The sequence below is a fragment of the Jaculus jaculus genome, chromosome X (assembly GCF_020740685.1).
Source record: "Jaculus jaculus isolate mJacJac1 chromosome X, mJacJac1.mat.Y.cur, whole genome shotgun sequence".
Taxonomy (NCBI): Eukaryota; Metazoa; Chordata; class Mammalia; order Rodentia; family Dipodidae; genus Jaculus; species Jaculus jaculus.
In genome coordinates, this window is record NC_059125.1 from 56,950,515 (window position 1) to 56,974,231 (window position 23,717).

Consider the following 23,717-nt stretch of genomic DNA (forward strand, 5'->3'; position numbering starts at 1 on the left):
CCCACAAGTCCAAGATTTAAATTTATTGGCACAAATAGCAGGTAAATTTTCACTTGTAGTATACACCCCCTTTATTACTTATATAGGAAGGGAAATTGGTACTTGTGACTCAGGAAGACCATGTGGATAAATAACTACCAAATGGAGAGGGGAGAGAATTAAAAGGAATATTTTTGAGGGAACTCATGGTGTTGAAAGATACATAGAGAGTTCATAATGTGAGACAATATGAAGAAAATAATTATTTACTTCAGAGAAAGTAAGCAATGTTTCATGTATAGGTTTACTTATTAAAAGGACTATCCCTTGAAGAATCATAACCAAAGAGAGGTTGTCTCAGAGGATCTTGATTAGTTATTATCTACCTATTTAGTTGGGAGAAGATGAATTCTGATGTTTTCATCCTTTCTGGGGAGTATGTTATGAGAGACAAGCTAACAGACCCCTTTGGAACAGGAGTACCAGTCACAGAGATGTTAAGGTTGAACATTCATTACTTTAACTTGTGTATTAAGGATAGCAGACCAAGGCGAACTTTTCTGGATATCCTGAACCAAGCAATGGGCCTCAAAACTCTACAAACATCTAGGTGTGGCGGCACATGCCTTTAATCCCAGCACTTAGGACTCAGAGGTAGAAGATGTGACAAGAGTTCAAGGCCATCCTGAGACAATAGTCAATTCCAAGATAGCCCGGTTTAGAGGAAGACGCTATTTTGAAAATCAAAAAAAAAAAAAAAAAAAAGACGAAGAAGAAAAAGAAAAAACCCAGGAACAATGGAAATCATGGTGATATGGCTCTCCTGCAAGGGATAATGTCCCCGGCTCAGAGATTTGGGGGGCACAAACGAATGGTGGCATGGGGTCATTTATCTCCCCACAGTTTGCCTTTGCTGTGGATAGCAGGGGATAGGCTCAGTTTGGGGTGGGGGGAATGCAAAGCAGGAAAAGTATGATTGGCTGCAAACTGTCTAGACACTTGCTGATTGGAGGTAGAACATAACCTGTCCAGTGGAGGTCACCCTAAGGAGGCACCAGGGACCATCTAAACATAGGAGATATATGGCACACTAAGGCTGTGTTAGGTATCTTCTCCTTGTTGGGAACAAATACCTGACAAGAATCAGTTAAAGGGAGGAAGGGTTTGTTTCCATGTACAGTACAAAGTTAGAGTCCATCCCAGTGTGGAAGGCCTGGTGGCAGCAGCTTGAAGCACAGCATCTGGTGGCACTGAGCACACAATGAGGAAGCAGAGAGCCATGAATGCTTTAGCTGGGCCAACTCAGCTCCCTTCTTTGGATGAAGACCAGGACACCAACCCATGGAATGGTGCCACCCACAGTGAAGGTGGGCCTTTACACCTCAAATAACCTAATCAAGATAAAAATCTCCCACAGGTGATTTTAGACCTTATAAAGTTGAGAGGAAATCAAACCCACCAAAAGGGTCGAATCATGGACTAAGATGCCCAGAGGGACACATGGCAGGGTCCAGAGACCTCTAGGAGGGTTGCCTGCAGAGGGACTCTTGATTTATTGGATTACTATAGCTTGGGTTTTCTTCAGCATCTGATCTCTAATTGAAATCCATTTCCACATTTGACGTCCTCATTTTATTCAGCTCTTTTTCTTGTCTTGAAATACAATTAGGCCTTTAATAGTGTTGTCTTTCAATTGATTCAGTATTTCATTCAGGTGTTTTTGTCTGTCACATTTGAGTGTTTTGTATATATAGATGACCTTTCTTTGAGTTCCTTCAATTTTCATCTAGGCAGATCTCTTCAGGGCCTCTACTATGGGATTCGTTTCTCTTGGGGGAGACATAGTGGCTTAGCTTTTCATATTGCCCATTTTGCATTGAGACTTATACATCTGGAAATAGTGCATTGATCAGGTGCTTTGGCACACCTGTGTCAGCTGAGTATTCACAACACTGTGTGGTGTTTCTTTGTGTTCACTTTTGTTTGCTTTGTGCTGCTTGGGGGTCAGACATGGAGATACTTGGTGCTGCTTCATTGATGGAGTACCTGATTTGGTCTCACTACTAGTGTAGCAGTGTCCAAATGCATGCATAGGATTGCAGATCCAGCGGCAGAATTGCCAGCTGTTTAGGAGGGGAAAGGAAGAGAGTGCTAATGGCAAATTACGGTGCCTCCAATCATGTGTGGAACTGCAGCTCCAGTAGCAGAAATGTCAGCCTTCCTTTGAATGGGAAGGAAGAGCTCACTTTTCGTATTTCTTAAATTATTTTATAGTTAGACAATTAAAAATTCTCTAAGATATTTGGATGCGTCCTTAGTATGTTGCTAAGTGAAAACTATAATGCTAATCTTGGTGTTAGAAAAAGCTACAAATGAACATAACATTATGTACTGTTTTGGTTATTAAGTTTCTACTCACCTAGTTCTGCTCTAGCTAGAATAACATTATAAATTTTTGGCTGGTGTGGTTGTAATCAGCTCCATGTTGCAGGGATGACCGCTGAACCAGACACAGTGGGAAGAACGGGCTTATTTCAGTTTACAAATCCAGGAGAAGTTCCACTGGTGGCAGAAGAAGCTACTTCCTTCCATACATCGAAACAGAAATAACTGCAGCAAGCAGACCACATGAACACTGCCAGAGCTCAGACCTGCTCTCTCCATTTTCTGGGGCTGGAATCAGATCCCAACCCAGTGACATGCCCTGAGACTTAAACAGGAAATTTAACCTTAATCTAAAAATACCTGAAGCTATTGGGGATATACATTCACATTCAAACCACCACAGTTAGAATACCCATTTCCTCATATTCTGCCTTGACATATTTAGTCCATACTTGTTTAAAGTATATTAGTCCAATTATCTATCACACCATAATGATATGACAGATAGATATTAGGAAAAAAAGCCTTCAGACCTAGATCATGATGACAAATAGATTATATATGACACTGTAACTTCTTCTTTAACGGCATTTCCAGCTATTTCTCTCTCCTGAGGATGTCCTTCCTGCTGACACAGTCTAAAATCAGCCAAAAAGGGGAAGTGAAAATTGCAGTTCCCAGAAAAAGATGCCAGACCAATGTTAAACATTCTACAAGGGTGACTGGTTGGGTCAGAAATTTTGTGATGGTAGAAAACGAAAATATTATAGGGCGAGACAACTATATATCTTGGGTGTTCTTGGATCTGTTAATAGCCATTTATTGCCCAGTGCAGCATATGGCATATTGTCCATCAGACCATGAGGTAAATCCTTTGAAAATGTATAAGCAAACCACTTGCTTATCTATTAGACTCTTAGTGATGGTACTGTGGTACTTGAGTTAATGCCCCCAATAGATTTAGGAGTTTTAAAATTATTTTTGTTTATATTTATTTATTTATTTATTTATTTATTTGAGAGCGACAGACAGAGAGAGGGAGAGAGAGAGAGAGAGAAAAAAAAAAGAGAGAGGGAGACGGAAAAAATGGGGACACCTGGGTCTCCAGCCACGGCAAAGGAACTCCCAATGCAAGCACCAACTTGAGCATTTGACTAACGGAGGTCCTGGAGAATCATGCCTCGAACCGGGGTCCTTACGCTTCACAGGCAAGCGCTTAACCACTAAGCCATCTTCCAGCCCCAGTTTTAGGAGTTTTATAAAAGTTTTTTAGATTTCCAGCTACCTGGTTTGAGGAGGTGTTATTGGGCAAATCTTAGGGTCCAGCCCTAAGTTGTGGTGGTGGATTTGGAATTCCAGCCTAAAGATATGTAAAATGTTTGAGTTTTGTCTGGAATTCTTAAGTTTGTATGTTGTGTGGCTTTTGGGTTTTTGCTTTGTCCTCTCTCTCTCTCTCTCTCTCTCTCTTTCTCTCCCACCCCCTCTCCTCGGACCTGTAAATGCAGTCCAGCTTTGTCCACCATTGTGGAACTTCCCCTGGATCTGTAAGCTTTAATAAAGCCCTTCCTCTATAACTGTGCCTGCTCTGAAAGTTCATCTCAGTTACATGAAGCTGTTACTGCAGGTACTAATAGATTTTGGTGCTTGTGTGCCCAACCCTGTCAATGTTATCTCCTCTCTGTCACAGTGGATCGGCCCTATAATGATTTCACAGCAATCTAACTCAATCTACCTGGAGATCCTTGAACTTCCCTCAAGGGAGTTAGCAAGAATGGAGACCATAAACCCTAGCACATTCTCGCATATGTGGATCCTAGCTACAAATGTTTGGACTTTTCTGTGAGTTGGAATAAAACTCGTAGCAGAGGCCAGTAAGCTAAAATGTGGCTATCAGGGAGGGAGGAGAAGGGAGGACTTAATGGGATGGTTTTTTGTATCTGTAGGTAGAAGAACAGATTATTGGGGGTGGGGAGCCCTAACTGAGGTCAGGGGAAGAGGCTTAGTAAAGGAAAGGTGGGGTGAGGATTAATCAAAATCTAAGAGGGTATAAATAAGTCACATGGAACCTTACATTTTTGTACAATGGTGCATCCAGAAGCTAGAAACGTTTCAGTGCCAGGGATGGGACACCATTCAGTGAGTTGTTGGGCACGGAGGTCCCTGATGCCCTTAAGACATTACAGGCCATTGTCAAGGATCTCGGTTTCCCACCAGGAATAGCTGGTAAGACCCTATTACTGAAGACTTCACTTGCTTGGGCTGCAAAGTCACTGACAAATGTTTGCTGGAGCTCAGCTGAAAGCACCCTCTGTGAAGACCAACTGACAAAAAGCTGGTAAAAGCTATGCTGCATGCGGCTCCATGAGACAGAGAGAAGTCATTAGTGGAGATAAACAACAAAGGACACTGCAAGACTTAAGTTGGGCCAGCCTGGCCAAATGAGCCAACAGATGCAATAGTCACATGTCTCTAATTGGGCTGGAGGCCTGAACCACAGGAGGGAATACATGCCTGATACTGAAAACCTGACTGGGGAGGTAATGAGCCCTGGGGGTGTAACACCTGCTGATGTCTGGCCAAATACATATATTATGCTCACCAAGCTGCCTAGTAAGCACTGTGCTTAAGGTTTGTACCCATATATTAATGCTGCTCTCACTTTTGGTTAGAGAAGCTTCCCTTTTCAGATGGTGGCGAACTCTGGGATGACTCAAAATCACCACAGTGCTGAGAAGAAGTGACATACAAGTGCTCAGAACTGAAATATCTCTGTCACACCATCCAAGGCTCAGCGTGCATTGCTGAACAGGTGGCGGGAAGGCTGTAAGAGCCAAAGGTAGGATAGGACTGCTTACAATGCACTGTTCCACACACAAAATGGCCTCGGTGTCCAAGGCCTCACAGTGCCTTGAACTACCTATACAAGACCAGTGAACTAGGAGGAAAAGATGATGACATCGAAACAAAGGGAAGTGGTAGGAGGCTCACCGTGAGTTCAAGGCTACCCTGAGACTACATAGTGAATTCCAGATCAGCCTGAGCTAGACTGAGACTCTTCCTTGGGAAAATAATAATAATAATATAAAGGAGAATAAAAGCAAAACAGAGACTGGTTGAGAGGGGGAGGGGATAAGATAGAGTCGTGAAGGGGAAAGTGAGGGAATGAGAGGGAAGTGTCATGGTTTCTTGCCTATAAATGTGGAGGTTGTCAGTAATATAATGAACTTAAAAAAAATCCCACCACACTCATTGCAGTGGGAAGTATCCTGCACAATTCCACACACAGCTCCTAGAGGACATAGGACCTCAAGTTTTGAGGGGAGACTGTTATGGTGCTAGATAGGCATTGGCTGGCTTGGAGGCCATTGAGAATGAACCTCTTCCTTATAATTAGCTTTGGGCCCCACCTAACATTTCCTTGGTAACACCAATTTTAAGAAAGGGAAGCATGGGCTGGAGGGATGGCTTAGCGATTGAGGCGATTGCCTGCAAAGCCAAAGGACCCAGATTCGATTCCCCAGGAGCCACGTTAGCCAGCTGCACAAGGAGGCACATGCGTCTGGAGTTCCTTTGCAGAGGCTGGAGGCCCTGACACAACCATTCTCTCCCTGCCCCTCTCTCTCTCCCTCTCTCTCTCTCTCTCTCTCTCTCTCGCTCTCGCTCTCGCTCTCGCTCTCCCTCTCGCTCTCACTCTCTTTCTCACATGAGTAGGAGGATAATGGAGGTCTCAGGGCCATGTTGAGTGCCATTGATGGAAAGCTACTTCTTGCAGGTCAAAAGAATAGAACCTGAGCTCTCCCTTTGGTCTCAGGTTGAGACATGGCATTTTCAAATATTGGAGACATACTATTGCCACCTCACTTAAAAGGTCACCCATCTGGATTTAATAGACCCTGGACAAGATACCACTCTTCAGGAAAGCTGCTATGCCTGAAGCCAGCCTAAGGAATGGGAGGAATAATTACCCCCTTAATGAGATTATGTACATAAAGCCATAGAATGTCATTGTCTTGGTTCACATTCTCCAAGAATTGCACTGCTAAGCTTTGTCCACTCTTCTAGGTTCTAAAGCAAATATGTAACTTTTCCTTCTCCCCTTTCTAACTCTTTCTCGGATACTGGCTGAAATCCTAATCATGGTGGTCATCACACTCTGGGCTTTCTCAGTGTTTTCTCTGAAAACTCTCTGCTGTCTACGGTGGCTAAAAGACCTCCATAGCTAACCTTAACACATAAAGTGTGACTTTCTCTCTTACTTTCCTCCACTTCCCTCCTCCCACAGCCACCAAAATTCACAGCTTCCCTGCCCTGTTGTTTTTCTCTCACACTCCAATAAAATTGTCTGTGGCTTCCTTATGAGTCTGTTTGTAAATTGTTTCCTCATTGAGTCTAAGAATTCCATGCAGGGGTCCCTGACTCGCTGGAAACAATAGCATATGGCCATACTAGTGTATTTCAACCTGTATGTAAGAGAAATGAAAAAAGGAGGGCCACACCATGTCATATACATGGGTGTTGAGAGCTGCATTAATCAAAGACTCAACTCAGCCCAAATAACCATAAACTGAAATAAAATATAACATAAAAATGTTTTAAATTGTTGATAGAAATAAGAGGATGGCTGAATCTTCAAATAGCTATGCTGCTTTCAATATATTAAAAAAAAGAGCATATCGTGTAAGGTTCCACTCCTGCAAAAATTTACAAAGTAAAAAAAAAAAAACAAAACTAAGCTATAGTGACAGATGAGTGGTCGATTAAAGATAAGTGCACGCACGGGAAGATTAGAAAACTTATGGAGTAGATGGGTATGATTACCATTTAGATTGTGATGTGGACCAATGAGTGCACACAAAAGTTTGTTTTACGTTACGAAATGGCCACACATTCTTTTAAACTATGCCTACTTTGATTCCCCAAAAAAATATCTTAAGACCCACAAGGATTTGACAAAATGAGAGACAATGTGTTTCCTTATTAACTTTACTCTGCTTTTTTTTAAAAAAAAATACTTTTATATTTATTTATTTATTTGAGAGTGACAGACAGGCAGGGAGAGAGAGAGGCAGAGAGAGAGAGAGAGAGAGAGAGAGGGAAAGAGAGAGAGAATGGACGCGCCAGGACCTCCAGCCACTGCAAACAAACTCCAGTTACATATGCCACCTTATGCTTCTGAGTTACTTGGGTCCTGGGGAATCAAGCCTCAAACCGGGGTCCTTAGTCTTCATAGGCATGTGCTTAACTGCTAAGCCATGTCTCCAGCCCCGACCATCCATTTCCTTTTGTTTTTTAAATTTCTTTAAAATTACTTATTTATTTATTTGAGAGTGACAGGCAGAGAGAAAGAGGCAGAGAGAGAGAGAGAGAATGGACGTGCCAGGGCCTCCAACCACTGCAAACAAACTCTAGATGCATTTGCCCCACTTGCATCTGGCTATCGTGGGTCCTGGGGAGTCGAGCCTCGAACCTGGGTCCGTAGGTTTCACAGGCAAGTGCTTAACCGCTAAGCCATCTCTCCAGCCCCAACCTTCCATTTCTTTCAAGAAGCTATTTATTTATTTATTTCTAATGCCTGGTGAAGTTATTGTCATAATAGGATCACTAATAATGAAGCCTCCAACTGGGTACTGTTACATAAAGGGATAAACATGACTAATTATAGAGGAACCATAACACCCGGATGCTATGTACAGCCAGGATGGAAGCAAATCGGAAATGTTTCCAATGTGACATTTACCATCAGAGACTTGTGGTGGAACAATAGTGTCCTTAACATGTAACAGCATTTGTTACATTTTTTGCTGGATAAATGCATTTTAGGGGGAAGGATACATAACTTGGAGATACATTTTGCTATTTTCCCAAGGTCATTTAGTTCTCAAGAGAAGATTTCATTCAAAATATTCTCACCTAAATTCTGTTCTTTCCCTGCCATAAACTCATGGGGCGTTACATTATCTGGACATACCTTTGTCCTAAATATTACGTTGGGCTGAAAACAAGGGGCTTAGTGGCAATATATAACATAATATTTTTCTTGAAAATAACAGTATGAATGCTCAGAGCACCAGCTTTAGAGAAGTGCTGGACGTAAGTTTCTTCCGCATCATAAAAATATTGTCATTTGCTACCTATTAGATTAGCAAATATCAATCAAAGTAGGCTCAGAGATGTCAGAGCATGGGCGTATAGTAATGTTGTTTTGAAAACTAAAATAGTTGTAACATGGTCAACCCAAACTTGTCCCCTTCGGCTCTGAGATAATACACATGAAAAATAATGCTATCACCCTCGTTATTTTAGTATTCATAGGTAATAGTCAACTCTCTTGGATGTTGGTGTGTGTGTGTTTATTTTTTCCTAAGCATTCTTCAAGGGAATGAAAATGTAAAAGGGAAAGAACATGAGATGGGTGGATCAAATACCTCCAATAATAAAGTGCATGGCGGATATGCCGATAGGCAAAGATTTAAGTCCATGCAAGTATCCTGTATTCAGCATATAAAGATCATAAAGAGGGCCAGGATGAAAGGAGAAGAAAAATGTCAGAGTCTAACATCAGAGAAGGTAGAAGAAAAGTAGTGTACTTAAAACGTAACAGAGTGGTTGACAACATCGCCCAGATAGTTAATGTCATCGTATCAGTTGTCCTGAAGTTCCACATGAAGAAACTCAAGGAAGGAGGAAGTAAAAATAAGAAAATTTAGTTCAGGTTGGAGCCGGAGTCAAGTTGCCCAAACTATCATACCAGCGTATGCATAAAATTATTGGTACTTTAATTCTGAACACACCTAAGAACTAATAAAGATATCAATCTACATGCCATTTCAAGCAACAGAGAAAGAAAGGCAAGTATTTATTAATAGTATGAAGGACAAATGTTGGCTCAAATGCCTTTACTGTCTGTCATGGCTAAGTTCTATTGTTGACTTGATGAGATTAGGGACCCACAGACATTCCTCTTGGTTTCATCTCTGAGGAAATTTCCAAGGCGGATTAACTGAAAGAGGATGTCCTTCCTCCACAGTGAGCAGTTCCCCCAGAGAGGGTGGCCCTACCAGAGGGCTGGAGTGGGGGGCAGGGGGACCTCCATGTCAGGAAGCTCTGGGAGAAAAGAATCCCTTCCTCCCACCAGGCAGCCAGGTCCGCTTGCTGGTGAGTGCTTCAGTGTTCAGCTCTCCCTCTTTGGAATTGGAATCAAGTTTCCTCAGCCTTCCAGTGTGGACTGAGGACCAGCATGGGCTGAAGAGCAGCATCTGTCCAGGAGGTCTTCAGGCCTTCAGTGCTGCATTGGGACTGCTGAGGCATACAGCCACGTGGACTGAGCAGCTACAGGGTTCCTTGACTCTTGGGCCAGCAGACTGGCTAAGGTTGGACTGCTGTAAGATAATCCAATTCATCCCCTTTTTAGTACAATTCCTTCTGTCTGTCTGTTCCTCTAGAGAACCCTGATTTAAACAGCCTTATTGACATTATGAACATCATGGTATGTTGACTATTGTCAGAGATAATCTACGGATTTTATTGAGCGATTTAGCTCCAAGGTAAACCAAATATAATGCTAGGGGTACTTTAAAAAAATTAGTAGTGGGGCTGGAGAGATGGCTTAGCTGTTAAGTGCTTTCCTATGGAGCCTAAGGACCCCTGTTTGAGGCTCGCTTCCCCAGGACCCACGTTAGCCAGATGCACAAGGGTGCACACGCATCTGGAGTTCGTTTGCAGTGGCTGGAGGACCTGGAGCGCCCATTCTCTCCCTCTCTCTCTTTCTCTCTCTCTGCCTCTCTCTGTCTGTCGCTCTCAAATAAATAAATAAAAATGAGCAAGTTTTTTAAAAATTATTAGCATATAGTTGTTGTACAAATTGATGGTTTTCATCATTCCATCTTCATTAAACATATTGGTCTCCAGTACCTTCTCGTGTCCACTCCTCCCTTCCCATTAGTCCCATCCCTCTTTCCAAATGGTCCCCATTCCATTTTTCTGTATGTGTCCACACATACGCATTCATTAATGTGTGGGTGTATATTTACATATATATGAATATATGTGTTTGTTTAGAGAGGAAGAGAGAGATAATGAGATATGTCGATTCCACATAAGAGAGAAAGCACATGGCATTTGTTTTCCAGAGTCTGGCTTAGTTCACTTGATCTCATGACCTACAGTTCTATCCATGTTGCTGCAAATGATAAAGTTTTGCCCTTTCTTGTGACTGAACAAAACTTCATTGTGTGTTTACACGCTGATTTCCCTATGTACTCATCTGTTGAGGTATGCCTAGAGAGAGATCCAAAACCTGGCCATTGTGCATTGTGCTGCTAAGGATATGGATACTGGCATACAGGTGTCTCTTTGGTATGCTAACTTAGAACCCTATAGGTATATTTCTTGGAGTGCTACAGAAAAATCATGTAGCAGTTGTATTTTTAACGTTTGGGGGAGCCCTCATAGTGATTTTCAAAGCGGCTAGGCTAATTTACATTCCCTCTAGGTGTATGTAAAGATTCTTTTTACCCCCAGCATCCTTGCCAACGTTTGCCCTTTCTTGTTTCCTTAATGAAACACATTCAGAGTAGAGTGAGATGCAATCATCTTGCAGTTTTGAGTTGCACACCCTGATGGATAAAGATGTTGCATATTGGCAGTATGTAACTCACACCACACACACACACACATGCACACCCCCTCCCCACATACTCATGAATTTTTTTTTTTTTTCTATGCAGTGACTCGCGGTAGCCCAGGCTGACCTAGAACTCACTCTGTAGTTCCAGGCTGCTCTGAAGCCCACACAGATCCTCGTACTGAATGCTGGGATCAAAGGAGTGCCCCACCACTGCTGGCTACTTTTGTAATTCATATTTTGAGATCATCCCAGTTCATTTGTGCGTTTACTGACTGGTTAATTTGGGTGGTTGCATTCTTTGTCAGATATATAGCTAGCAACGAGTTTCTTCCATTGTGTGGGCTGACTCTTCATTTTATTAGGGGAAATTCTTTGCTGTGTAGGAGCTTTATAATCCAATGAAATCCCATGTGTCAATGCTTGCCATTACTTTGTGGGCTGTTGGGGTAATCTTCACAAACTTCATGACTATGCCTTTATCTTGGCGTATTCTCCTCCAGTAGTTTTCAGGTCTACATTTATTCTGAATGAACTGTTGTACACGGTGAGAGGTGTTGCTGTAGTTTCATTCTTTGAGGTGCAGATATCCAGCTTTGCAAGGATCATTTGCTCACAAAGCTGTCTTTTCTGGAGGGAATGTTGTAGGCATCTTTATCAGAAATCAGGTGGCTGTAGCTGCACGGGTTTGTGGATCATGTCTTCTAAGCCGTGGCTCTACTTTTGTGCCGGTACCATGCTGCTTTGTTCCTATGGCTCCGCGGTGAAAGTTTGAAGCCAGATATTGTGATGGCCCCGCAATTGCTCCTTTTGTTCAGGATTACTTGGGCTTCATGGGGACTTTAGTACTTCCATATGAATATTAGATGGTTTCTTCGACTTCCTTGAAGACTATCCTTGCAATTTTCGTTGACTCTGCAGGTTGATTTTGGCAATGTAACCAAATTTCACTACATAAATTCTGCCAGTTCGTGAGCAAGGAAGGTCTCCACATCTTCTGGTGTCATCCTGGTTTACCTTCTCCAGTGTTTGTTTATGTGTGCTACTTGGATTAAGCCTAGAGCCTGACAGAGGATAGGGAACATCTCTCTCACTGAACTGTGTGTCCACTGACCCCCTCACATTTGACTTTTTATTTTGGGACCATGCCTCAGTAAGTTGCCCAGGCTGGCTTTGTATTTGAGATCATCCTCACTCAACCCCAGAAGTATCTTGCATTACAGGCTTGTGTCCCCAGGCCGGACTTTTCAGTGTTTCTCAAGCGCTCATTGTGTTGGTTTCTTGGCACCTTTCTTGGGATTAATTCTAGATATCTCCTTCTAAGGGTATTGTGAAAACGATTGCTTCCCTGATATGTTTCTCCCCATATTGCTTACTGGTAATGAAAGCTGGTGAATTTGCATGCTGATTTTTTTTTTTAAGTTTTTTTGGTTTATTTTTAGTTATTTATTTGAGAGTGACAGAGAGAGGGGGGGGGGAGGGAGGGAGAGAGAATGGGTGTGCCAGGCTGTCCAGCCACTGCAAAGGAACTCCAGATGCATGCATCACCGTGTGCATCTGGCTTACTTGGGTACTGGGGAATCTAGAATCAAACCGGGTTCATTAGGCTTCACAGGCAAGCGCTTAACCACTAAGCCATCTCAGAGAGAGAAAGGAGAGAGAAAGAGAGAGAGAGAGAGAGAATATAAATGGGCACATGGGGCCTCTAGTCCCTGCCATTTTACTCCAGACACATGTGCCATCTTGTACATCTGGCTTTAAGTAGATACTGGGGAATGAAACCCAGGTCCTTAGGCTTTGCAGGCAAGTGCCTTAACAGTTGCGCCATCTGTCCGGCCCCAGATCTCGGTGTTCTATGGTGAAATAGAATTTTCTATGAAGTTTGTTACTTGATCGGAAGAAAGTCCGTTGTTTTTGTAGCCCAGCAAATGAGCACAGCACATGTCCATTTTCCCTAAAAGGTTGATGGTGGTGAGGGGTGAAGGTCGATCTTAGTTCCTGGATTCTTTCATCGACAAGTACTCACTCACAGTCTAGTCATCACTCTAAACTTTCCCCTTAGCAGACATTGGACCCTAGGTCAATTGCCAACTCGGTGCTGACAAATTGGAGGAAGTTCATCGTTCATACTGCCGCCAGGTATCCCAAACTGAGCCCATTCCAGTAAGACTGGGCCACCTTCCTCAAATGGGAGCAGGCGCCGCTCTCATGAAGAGGGTTTTACTGGAGGGAGGCCATGACAGCGATTTGGTAGTGGACCTTATTTATGCATTTAACAGATCCTCCGTCCCGCCTTATTTGTGCTGTGAGACTGGGCGTGAAAGTCGTCGACGAAGAGTTGCCTTGGACGTTGTATAGAGGGGACCCAGGAACGAGCTGGGTTTCCTAGAATCTGGTCTAAATCGCGTTATCCTCCAGGCTTCCTACTTCTAGGCTGAAGAGTGCCCATCTGTTTTGGTCCCATGTCTTATTGTCATCTCTGCACCAGGCGGGCCAGAAAACTAATTCTGTGGCAATGTTTTGGCTCGGGATAATTAAGTGACTATATAGCAGGTGTGTGTGTGTGGGGGTGGGTGGGTGTGGGTGTGGGTGTGGGTGTTGGGTGTGGGTGTGTGATGTGGGGAGGGCACTGCCACCAGCAACCCTAGTACTGTGGTAGGTTAATGGGGACACAGTTTATTCTGTCAGAAAGGTTCTCACCCATCAGTCCACCTGGGCGAACAGACAGTAAATGATGTTTACACCACCCTCCCCCAGCCCCCCCACCCCCCCAAAAGAAAGTACCCACTGACGTGCTTAGCCCCAGGAGAGACCTGCATGTGTGTGCTTGGCGTAGACCAGGGTGAAGTAGGGCTTGAAGAGGAGTTCTCCCTGGACAGCCAGCCAGGCACTGTAGTATCCTTATGAATGAGCTGTCATTCATCCCTCCCTTCACTTCAAAGAAGACCTGGATTATTTTCTAATGTCGACGGTGGGAGTCCTTTATTCACACGAGACTCTGTGCCTGGGCTCTCTATTCTGTTCCAGAGCCCAGTGCGAGAATATTTAAATCAGTGTGGCGTTAAATACGTTTTAATATCTGATAGGGCCAGTTTCTGCGCATTGCACTTTTTTTTTCCCTTTCAGGGACGCGTTTGGGCTCGCGGCAGGGGGCGGGGTCGCGCCTCCGCCTCGGCTCTGGTTCCAGCCGAGCCTCACGGCCGCCGCCGAGATGGAAATCCCGAGGCTGCTCCAGGCTCGCGGGCCACCCCAGAGCGGAGGCGGCGGCGGCGGCTGCTGCCCGGCGGCCGGCGGCGGGGTCCACCGAGGCCCGGGCTCTGTGGCTTGTCAGGTCCCCGCGCGCCGCCTCCTGCTGCTCCGGGGGGCCCAAGATGGCGGGCCCGGGCCGCGGAGCGAGGAGGCCCACAGGGCCGCACGGGGCCCGGGCCCGAGCCCGGGTCCCAGCCCGTTGGCGCCGAGGCCGGATCACCCGAGCGGCGGCGGCGGCGACGACTTCTTCCTGTTGCTGCTCGACCCGGTGGGTGACGAGGTGGAAACGGCGGGCGCGGATCCGGCCGGAGGGCCCGTGTGGAGGGAGGAGGCCGAGGCGGGCCTGGGGCCCGAGGGGAGCGAGAGCCGTGCTCAGCCCGCGGGCCGCCCGGCGCCGGGCCCCCGCTGCCCGCCCGTGGTCTCGGCCCCGGTGCCGGTGCCGGTGCCGGTGCCGGCCCCAGGCCCGGGCTCGGGCCCAGCGACGGCCTTCGCGGGCACCATCACCATCCACAACCAGGACCTGCTGCTGCGCTTTGAGAACGGCGTCCTCACCCTGACCACGCCCCCGCTGCCCGCCTGGGAGCCTGGGGTCGCGCCTGGCCCGCAGGCCGGGGGTCTCCTGGCCCCGCAGGCGCAGGCCGGGTTTCCGGCCGCCTCGCAGCTGGGCGACTGCCCCGAGCTGCCGCCGGACCTCCTGCTGGCAGAGCCCGCGGAGCCCGCGGCCGGCCCGGCGCCCGCGGAGGAGGCGGAAGGCCGGGCCGCCGCCCAGAGCCCCCGCGGGCCGCTCGTCCCGGGCCCGGGCGTGGTGCTCTACCTGTGCCCGGAGGCGCAGTGCGGACAGACCTTCGCCAAGAAGCACCAGCTGAAGGTGCACCTGCTGACGCACAGCAGCAGCCAGGGCCAGCGGCCCTTCAAGTGCCCCCTGAGCGGCTGCGGCTGGACCTTCACCACGTCGTACAAGCTCAAGAGGCACCTGCAGTCTCACGACAAGCTGCGGCCCTTCGGCTGCCCGGCCGAGGGCTGTGGCAAGAGCTTCACCACCGTGTACAACCTCAAGGCGCACATGAAGGGCCATGAGCAGGAGAACTCCTTCAAGTGCGAGGTGTGCGAGGACAGCTTCCCCACGCAGGCCAAGCTGAGCACCCACCAGCGCAGCCACTTTGAGCCCGAGAGGCCTTACCAGTGTGCTTTCTCCGGCTGCAAGAAGACCTTCATCACGGTCAGTGCCCTCTTCTCCCACAACCGTGCCCATTTCAGGGAGCAGGAGCTCTTCGCCTGCTCCTTCCCTGGCTGCAGCAAACAGTACGACAAGGCTTGTAGGCTCAAGATCCACCTGCGCAGCCACACTGGCGAGAGACCCTTCCTGTGTGACTTCGACGGCTGTGGCTGGAACTTTACCAGCATGTCCAAGCTCCTGAGGCACAAAAGGAAGCATGATGACGACCGCAGGTTCATATGTCCCGTAGAAGGCTGCGGCAAGTCTTTCACGAGGGCTGAACATCTGAAAGGGCACAGCATAACCCACCTGGGCACAAAACCTTTCGTGTGTCCCGTCGAAGGCTGCTGCGCCAGGTTCTCTGCTCGGAGTAGCCTCTACATTCACTCCAAGAAGCACCTGCAGGACGTGGACACTTGGAAAAGCCGCTGCCCCGTTTCCACCTGCAACAAACTCTTCACGTCCAAGCACAGCATGAAGACCCACATGGCCAAAAGGCACCACCTCGGCCAGGATCTCTTGGCCCAGCTAGAAGCTGCGAATTCTCTCACGCCCAGCAGCGAGCTTACCAGTCAGGGACACAGCGACCTCAGTGGCGCAGAGATGGTGTCTCTCTTCTCCGATGTGCCTGGCGGTGGTTCTGCCGCAGTGCTGGACACGGCGCTGGTTAATTCTGGAATCTTGACCATTGACGTGGCATCTGTGAACTCGACCCTGGCAGGGAGTCTCCCTGCTGACCATAATCATTCCTTGGGGCAGGCTGTGGATGCGCGGGCCTTGAGGGCCACCAGTGACCTTCCTCAGAGCCTGGATACCTCTCTCTTTTTCGGAACCACGGCCACTGGTTTTCAGCAGAGCCCCTTAGATATGGATGATGTCGCCGGTGGGGGTGTGGGGCTCTTTGGCTCTTTGGCCATGAAAAACTCGAATCCAGAGCCCCAGGCCTTGACACCCAGCAATAAGTTGACAGTGGACACTGAGGCCCTGACTCCCTCCAGCACCCTCTGTGAAAACAGTGTCTCCGAACTACTGACGCCAGCCAAAGCAGATTGGAACTTACAGCCTGACTCTGACTTCTTTGGGCAGGAGGAGGAAACCCACTTTGGATTCTCCAACCCAGCAGGGCACCATTGTTCTCACAAAGAAACAGACCTTATCACAGTGACTGGAGGCTCGTTTTTGGTATGAACCAAAACTCTACTTGTCCCTTGCCGTGTGGCTCGCTTTTATTACACTCAGTTTGGAGGGTATTCTTCCGCATTGAAGGCTTACAGGCACTCATTGCTTCCTGGTGTGCAAAAGAACACATCCCTGGACTGCCAAGGTTGGAGAGAGATGTCAGTGCCCATCTTGAGTCTGGAACTGACAAGTTCTGGGACCCTGAGCAAGTCCTTTAACCTAACTGAGCCTTAATTTTCTTACTTACAGAAAGGAGGTGGTTTGAATTGATTGCTTCTCTGATAATTTCACCTCTATTTTTATGATTTTTCTGCTCCTTTTGGAAAACTGTAGGGTATTTTACAATGATTGTATATGCTTATATATATAAGAAAAGGACATTGCCCCTTTTGAACATTATAAAAGGGAGGAACTGGTGTTTAAATTTTTTTATGGTAAATTTCCATAGTTCTCTGGTATTAATTATTAGTACAGTACAAAACCGATAAAATGTGAGTTGTTTTTATCTTTTCAGAACTCTAGTGTCATTTTTCCTTCTATTGCTTCTCTTTCCTCTCCCTCTGCTCTCCTCCTTTGTTGTTTCTTTTTCACGGCTTTGATATAATACAAAAACTGAAATATTGTTTTCTTCCCGATTTAATAAGTGGCCTTATCTACTTAGTCTTGCAGAGCCTTACTTTCCTAGTTTTAAAATAGTCAAAGAAGTGTACATTCTCCTGGTACACATTAAACCTTTTCTATGGTAGTAATTGGTATTGAAAGTAAAATCTTATATTTTGGCTTTGGTGAATCTATTATGTTTCTGGTCCCCATAGCTCCCTTCTCAAAGTGAAGTTTCCAAAATGTAATATACTTTTGCAGGCAATGAAGTTTATGATGGTTCAGAAGCATAGATGAGAATTTATTTCTTCCATAAATTATGAATGCATTTCTTTCTATATGTTTCTTATGTAATACTGCCCGCAGTTCCATTAGTCACATTTGCTAGTGCCTGCTCTGGGTTCACAGCCAGCTCTTTGCCTGACTGTATAGTCTACTGTTCCAATAAAGTCTGGGAATGGGCCTGAGGGAAATTTTTTCTCCTTTGCCCTGGAGACAACATTGCTTGCCCTCTCTGTAATGAGAGCTTTGGTCTGCCCTATGTTGAAATATTATTAATATTAACATGAACAGTAAAAATTTATATAGAACTGGCTCAATTACTGTATTTCATCCTCACAATCCTGTTTTTATGACAAAGTCTGAACTTCAACTGACATTAAAATTTAACTGATACCACAAATGAATTTAATTTAGTAAATATTAATATATATGCATACATATTGCAAAATAAGGAGGAAATATTTCTACCTCTTCTATTCCATTTTTCTGAATTTCATGATCATTTTGTTTATGAATATTTGATCTGTTCTACCCAAATCTGTACCTGTTGCATTCTGTCTGTCCTGGTTCCCCTTTACTCTATTCCTTTGTATATGTACCTCAGTCCTTGCAACCTCTCTGTTTTATTTATTATTTTAATTAGATAGATCTCTTTTGTGGTTACCATTTCTCAAGTCATTTTCTGCATGGTCCATTCTTTAGTCAGTATTTACTACAGTCAGTGCATTCACTGAGAAATTATTTTCTGGATTCAGATGTAGTGTTTACAAGAATCAAATGATGAGGGGGTTATTTTGTATAAGTTCTGGTGGCAAGTGTTTCTACTTTTCAAAATTTCTTTCACTATGTAGTTCAGCTAGCAGATACTATTAGTTGTTTTAAAACATTCAAATTCAGTACTGTGTGCATGTAGATACTTGAGGATAATAATTGTCATAGTACTCTGACAGTATACTTTATAATTTGCCACTTTGAAATGCATCTGTACTATCTTTATAATTTTTAATTGGTTGTACTTATTCAGTAAAAAGGTGAAAATATACATAAATTTGTAATTCAAAGAAGTAGTCAAAATTTTATTGTGTCCAAGCATTTAAGAGGTAACAGCACTTTGGAAAAAAAATTTAAGCCTGTTTTAGAAATGCATGTCCACTAGAAAAAAATAATAATTTCTTGTAATCTCCTTTTCCCAATAAAATGACTGCAGAGGCCTGACATAAGCACAGAGTTCATGGGCATCTATTAAAATATATAACCATAAAGATGTCTTAAAGCATTTCCTCCCATTAAAAAGTATATGGGGGTGGGAAAATGGCTTAGTGGTTAAGGCATTTGCCTGCAAAGCCTAAGGACCCAGGTTTGATTCCCTAGGACCCACGTAAGCCAGATGCACAAGGGGGTGCATGCCTCTAGAATTCATTTGCAGTGGCTAGAGGCCTTGATGTGCCCATTCTCTCTTTCTCTCTCTCAAATAAATAAATAAATAAAATTTTTTTTTAGAAAGTATATGGTATAGTCTATAGAACTTCCAAAGGACAGATTTTATTTTTCTTGGGATAAAAATCTTATAATTGTCTTTAAGATTTCCCTCAATACAGTTTTGACAGCAGGATGATGGCAATGATATCATAGTCAGAATTGTGACTATAAACATAATGGTTACATTTCTGTTGTGATATAAGTTTGCCCTTTTATAAACAATGAGGGATGATTTAGTTTTATCTCCTTTGCTTTTTGTGGCTCTTCAAACTTTCTTGATTTATTAAAAAATTTCACTTGAATACATACATAATACAAAAATGCCTTGTAAGAAGGTTGATGTCAGACAGCCCTGTTAAGCATGTTGATCATATTAATCTTGACATTTTGACACTGATTTCATGATAATATTGCATTATATATAACATGCATTATAATAAGCCTTGCGTAGCTGAAATGAAACCTAATAGAATATGAGAATCATCTTTTTTTGGTGGAGGAAATTGTTCATATTTCCATCTAGGAGAAAGGATTTCATTTAACAGGGTATTTAGATTATTCCTTGATTCCACATAAAACAACAAATTAACTCTCTGCTTGGGGATACTCTTAAGCCTTTAGTACTAAGCATATTCATTTGGCTATTTTACAGTACAAAATTATAATTTATATGCAGCTCACTCAAAATTACATGATCATTTAAGTAAAACAGTTAAATTTTATTAGTGTATTGCTTTTACAAAATTGGGGCTTGGGGAATTGGAAAAGAGGAACAAATAATAATGCCCAGTAACCACAAGTCTTTCTTGGGGATACTGACATGGTTTAAATGGAGGTAGAATTGAGGAAGAGAGGTAAGAGGTATGCATATTTAAGCAGTCCTGGTCAAGATGTGATCTAGTTGATCATTGTCTCAGCTCTGGTTCAGCAAGGTGGTCCTAAGAAATTGCTTGAGAGGATCAGTGTGTTCCCAACAAGATAATTACTTTTCTTCTTTATGGGTTATTACCTCTTGGACGTGGGCAGGTTATTGTCCTGCAGTTTTGTTCTTTCAGGACTCCAAGATACATGTTTAGGATTATGGCCCCTTTATGCCTTCAGCCAAAGTAAAAGCAATAGATAAAGAAGGCAGATAGCAGACTCTTATTCTGTTCTTAGTTACTTATTGCCCCACATGAGGAAATGATGCTCTTTAGCAAAAGTAGCATCTAACTGCCTGTTTCAGTGATTGAATATGTAGATCCATCAATCAGAAAGAGAAAGAAACCAAAATTAGAGTATTTACAAGCCTCAGAGGACACCAATAATGAGCCACATCACCTTTTCTTGCTATTTGTGTCTTACTACTGTTTCTTAATACAGATATCCAACATATTTTATATGGTTTCTTAGTAATACTACACATCTTTTCTCCATATTTAAAATTTACTTATTTATTTGCAATCAGAGAGAAATAGAAGAGAGAAAAAGAGAGAGAATGGGCATGCCAGGGCCTCCAGCCACTGCAAATGAACTCCAGGTGTATGCGCCTCTTGTGCATCTGGCTTACGTGGGTCCTGGGGTATCAAACCTGGGTCCTTTGGCTTCGCAAGCAAATTCCTTAACCTCCAAGCCATTTCTCCAGCACTTTCTCCACATTTAAAACATAATTTAATCATTAATTTCAATAGTTTCTCATGAAAAAATCTTGGTTATATTTTTACTTACTGTTTTGTGTAAGATTGGAAAAGACAAGACCAGGAGTGTTCACAAACCAATTTCATTGTGACTTTGGGTTTTTTAACAGTCCTCTGTTAATAGCTTACATTGTGTATCAAGTGATGGTGTGAGAATTCAAAGGGATGATATTCTGTTTTCTTCTGCACACTCCCAACATATTCTCTACAATTTGTAGTTTAAGTAACAACTAAGGGAAATAACACAAAGAGAGTGGATGACAAAAAGAGACAGTGAATAATTAGCATAAATCAGTACCTAGTGATTTAATTTCCTTTAATTATGAATTTTCTGTCCTGAATTGTAGCCCAATTTATCTCATTCTAGTTTGCTGCTGACATTAATGGACATATAAAACACATTGCTGCTGCACCTATGTGAAAGAAATGAGTATTTTACTAATACATTATTTAAGCTAATATACTCTTGAATATTATAATAATGCCTCTTATTAATGTCAGCTTATTAAGCAGCTGTTAAGTTACTTATTTTTGAGCCCAGATGTGACATTCTGCCTTTACGCACACACATATGACTTAGACAAAAAGAAAAGGAAATCAATGGAACTATATATAATTAGTTTTAATTGCTCAAATATTAGAATAATATAGGTATAAATAGATTAGTACTTGTCATTCTAATTGTATGGACTGAAAATTACAATAAAGGAAAATTTAATGTGCAGACTATTATAAGCTATTTCATAAAGATATAATAGCCCCAAATTTGTATATTTTTAAAGACAGCATCTTCTTTACCAAGGCTACCTTCAAACTTGCTAAGTAGCAGAAGACAACTTAAACTTCTGGTTTTCTTGCCTCTACCTCCCAAGTGCAGGAATTACAGACATGTGTTACCATTCCCAGTTCCTTTCAGTGTTAGAGAATCCAACTCGGGGCTTTGTGCATGCTAGCCAAGCACTCTGCCAAATTGAGCTACATTTGCCACCCTCCAAAGTCTAAAATTAATATAGCATATTGCAATAAAGATAAATTGTCCTTAATTAAAATTTAAACAGAACTGAGAGTAGTAGTTTTATATTAAAAACACTTGGAAGTAAGTCATTGATTGTGTTCTATTTAAATGTATTTTATATTTGAATATTATGTATTATATCAGATATTGGTTTTCAAAATTTATAAGACACATATGCTATTTTCAAGTAAGGAAATCATAGCATGTAAGCAAATCTATAAGGCTTTTATTTTTCTAAATAAAACATTATTTTCCCAGATACAAAAGCAAATTTTAGCCGGGCATGATGGCACACACCTTTAATCCCAGCAGTTGGGAGACAGAGGTAGGAAGATTGCCATAAATTCAAGGCCACCCTGAAGCTACCAAGTGAATTCCAGGTCAACCTGGGCTAGAGCGAGACCCTACCTCAAAATAACAAAACAAAACAAAAGCAAATTGTAATTTTCAGAAAAAAAAAAACACTTTAAGTAGAAAGTAATTATTACATGTAGGTACACTAGAAGAAAAAAGCATATAAGCTTCAGGTGATATGGAACTGAGAGCTAAAAGAGCTAATATTTCACCAGTTGTGTTGAGGATGGATGAGCAAACATCAGATTCTGAACACATTATTAGTAACTAAACATAGTTGGCAATGGAAAAATTATCCTATGCAAAACAAAACTTTCGGGACAGCACTAGATGTTCAAGATTCAAAACAATCACAAAATGCTAGCGCAAAATGAAAATATTCCAACTATCAAGCATTCATACTTTGGAATAAAGACAATAAATGATTAACAGAATAGCACTTGTCATTCTCACAGCATGGACAGACTGAAAACATCAATAAGGAAGAAGAAAATATTTCAACTTAGGCATTTGTGATTTGGAATAAAGACAGGAAGTGATTAATGGAATATCAGAATCTTCTTTAGCAGGATCTGTGTCCCATTCCTGTTTACATAAACAGTGAATGGATATAATTGCAGTATTAAAATCTATTATCCTACATGTGGAAGAAGAAAGATGGTCACGTGTCCGTTTGTGGGAAAATCAGCACAAACAGAGCTGAAATGGAAATTCCACAGGCAATGACTCAGTAAGTATAGCAGCAGTTCATTCCAGGCTAAGTCCAATTTTAGAATATGTACTGCCAAACACAGGGAGTAGTGTTGGCATTAGTTAATTAATGCTAAACTTAGCACTTGATATTTTCAGATAAAACAGTTTTCCCTTAAAGTCATCTTGTGTTCTTGTGCATTGTGGAGCTATCATTTTGATTAATTTATGACAATATCAATATGAATTGCATCAAATTTCATAGTATTTCTTATTTAGTCTTCATTTTTAAAAATCTTAAGTAAATCTTTTCTATTTTTAATATGAGATATCACTTTCCCCTTATTCATGTGACTATAGTTTGTATACTTAACAATAAGGCTTGCTAAAATAAGTGTTCACCATTATAACTTTAAATTTTTGCCTGCATTGAATAAGAGAAACCTATCTTAGTGAAATTCTTTTCTTAGATACCAGAAATGGCTTACAGAAAAGAATGAAGTGCAGATTCATTTGAAAAATATTCATTTCTATTGTAGAATCAGATTTTGTGTATATCAATTTTTCTAATAAAGCCACCCTAATACATCATTCACTATATTCGTCCATTTTAGAATACTACCTGCATAATTGAATCTTTATGTGGGAGCTTTAAATTTTGACATACTTAATTGCTTTGTAGTTCCTTTTTATTAGTATAAAACAATTAGGATTCATTATATTTTCAAACAACATTTGGGTTTTTTTTGTAATTATTTATTTATTTATTTGAGAGTGACAGACACAGAGAGAAAGACAGATAGAGGGAGAGAGAGAATGGGCGTGCCAGGGCCTACAGCCTCTGCAAACAAACTCCAGACGCGTGCTCCCCCTTGTGCATCTGGCTAACGTGGGACCTGGGGAACCGAGCCTCGAACCGGGGTCCTTAGGCTTCACAGGCAAGCGCTTAACCGCTAAGCCATCTCTCCAGCCCCATTTGGGTTTTTTTGT

At 42.9% G+C, this 23,717-nt stretch overlaps 1 protein-coding gene across 1 annotated transcript; it reads left to right on the top strand.

Moving 5' to 3' along the window:
- The first annotated feature begins 14,198 nt into the window (after positions 1 to 14,198).
- LOC123456725 (zinc finger X-linked protein ZXDB-like) lies at positions 14,199 to 18,733 on the top strand. Its single transcript, XM_045140972.1, has one exon. The coding sequence runs from the start codon at positions 14,199 to 14,201 to the stop codon at positions 16,638 to 16,640; it is 2,442 nt and encodes an 813-aa protein (XP_044996907.1). The 3' UTR covers positions 16,641 to 18,733.
- The last annotated feature ends 4,984 nt before the right edge of the window (positions 18,734 to 23,717 follow it).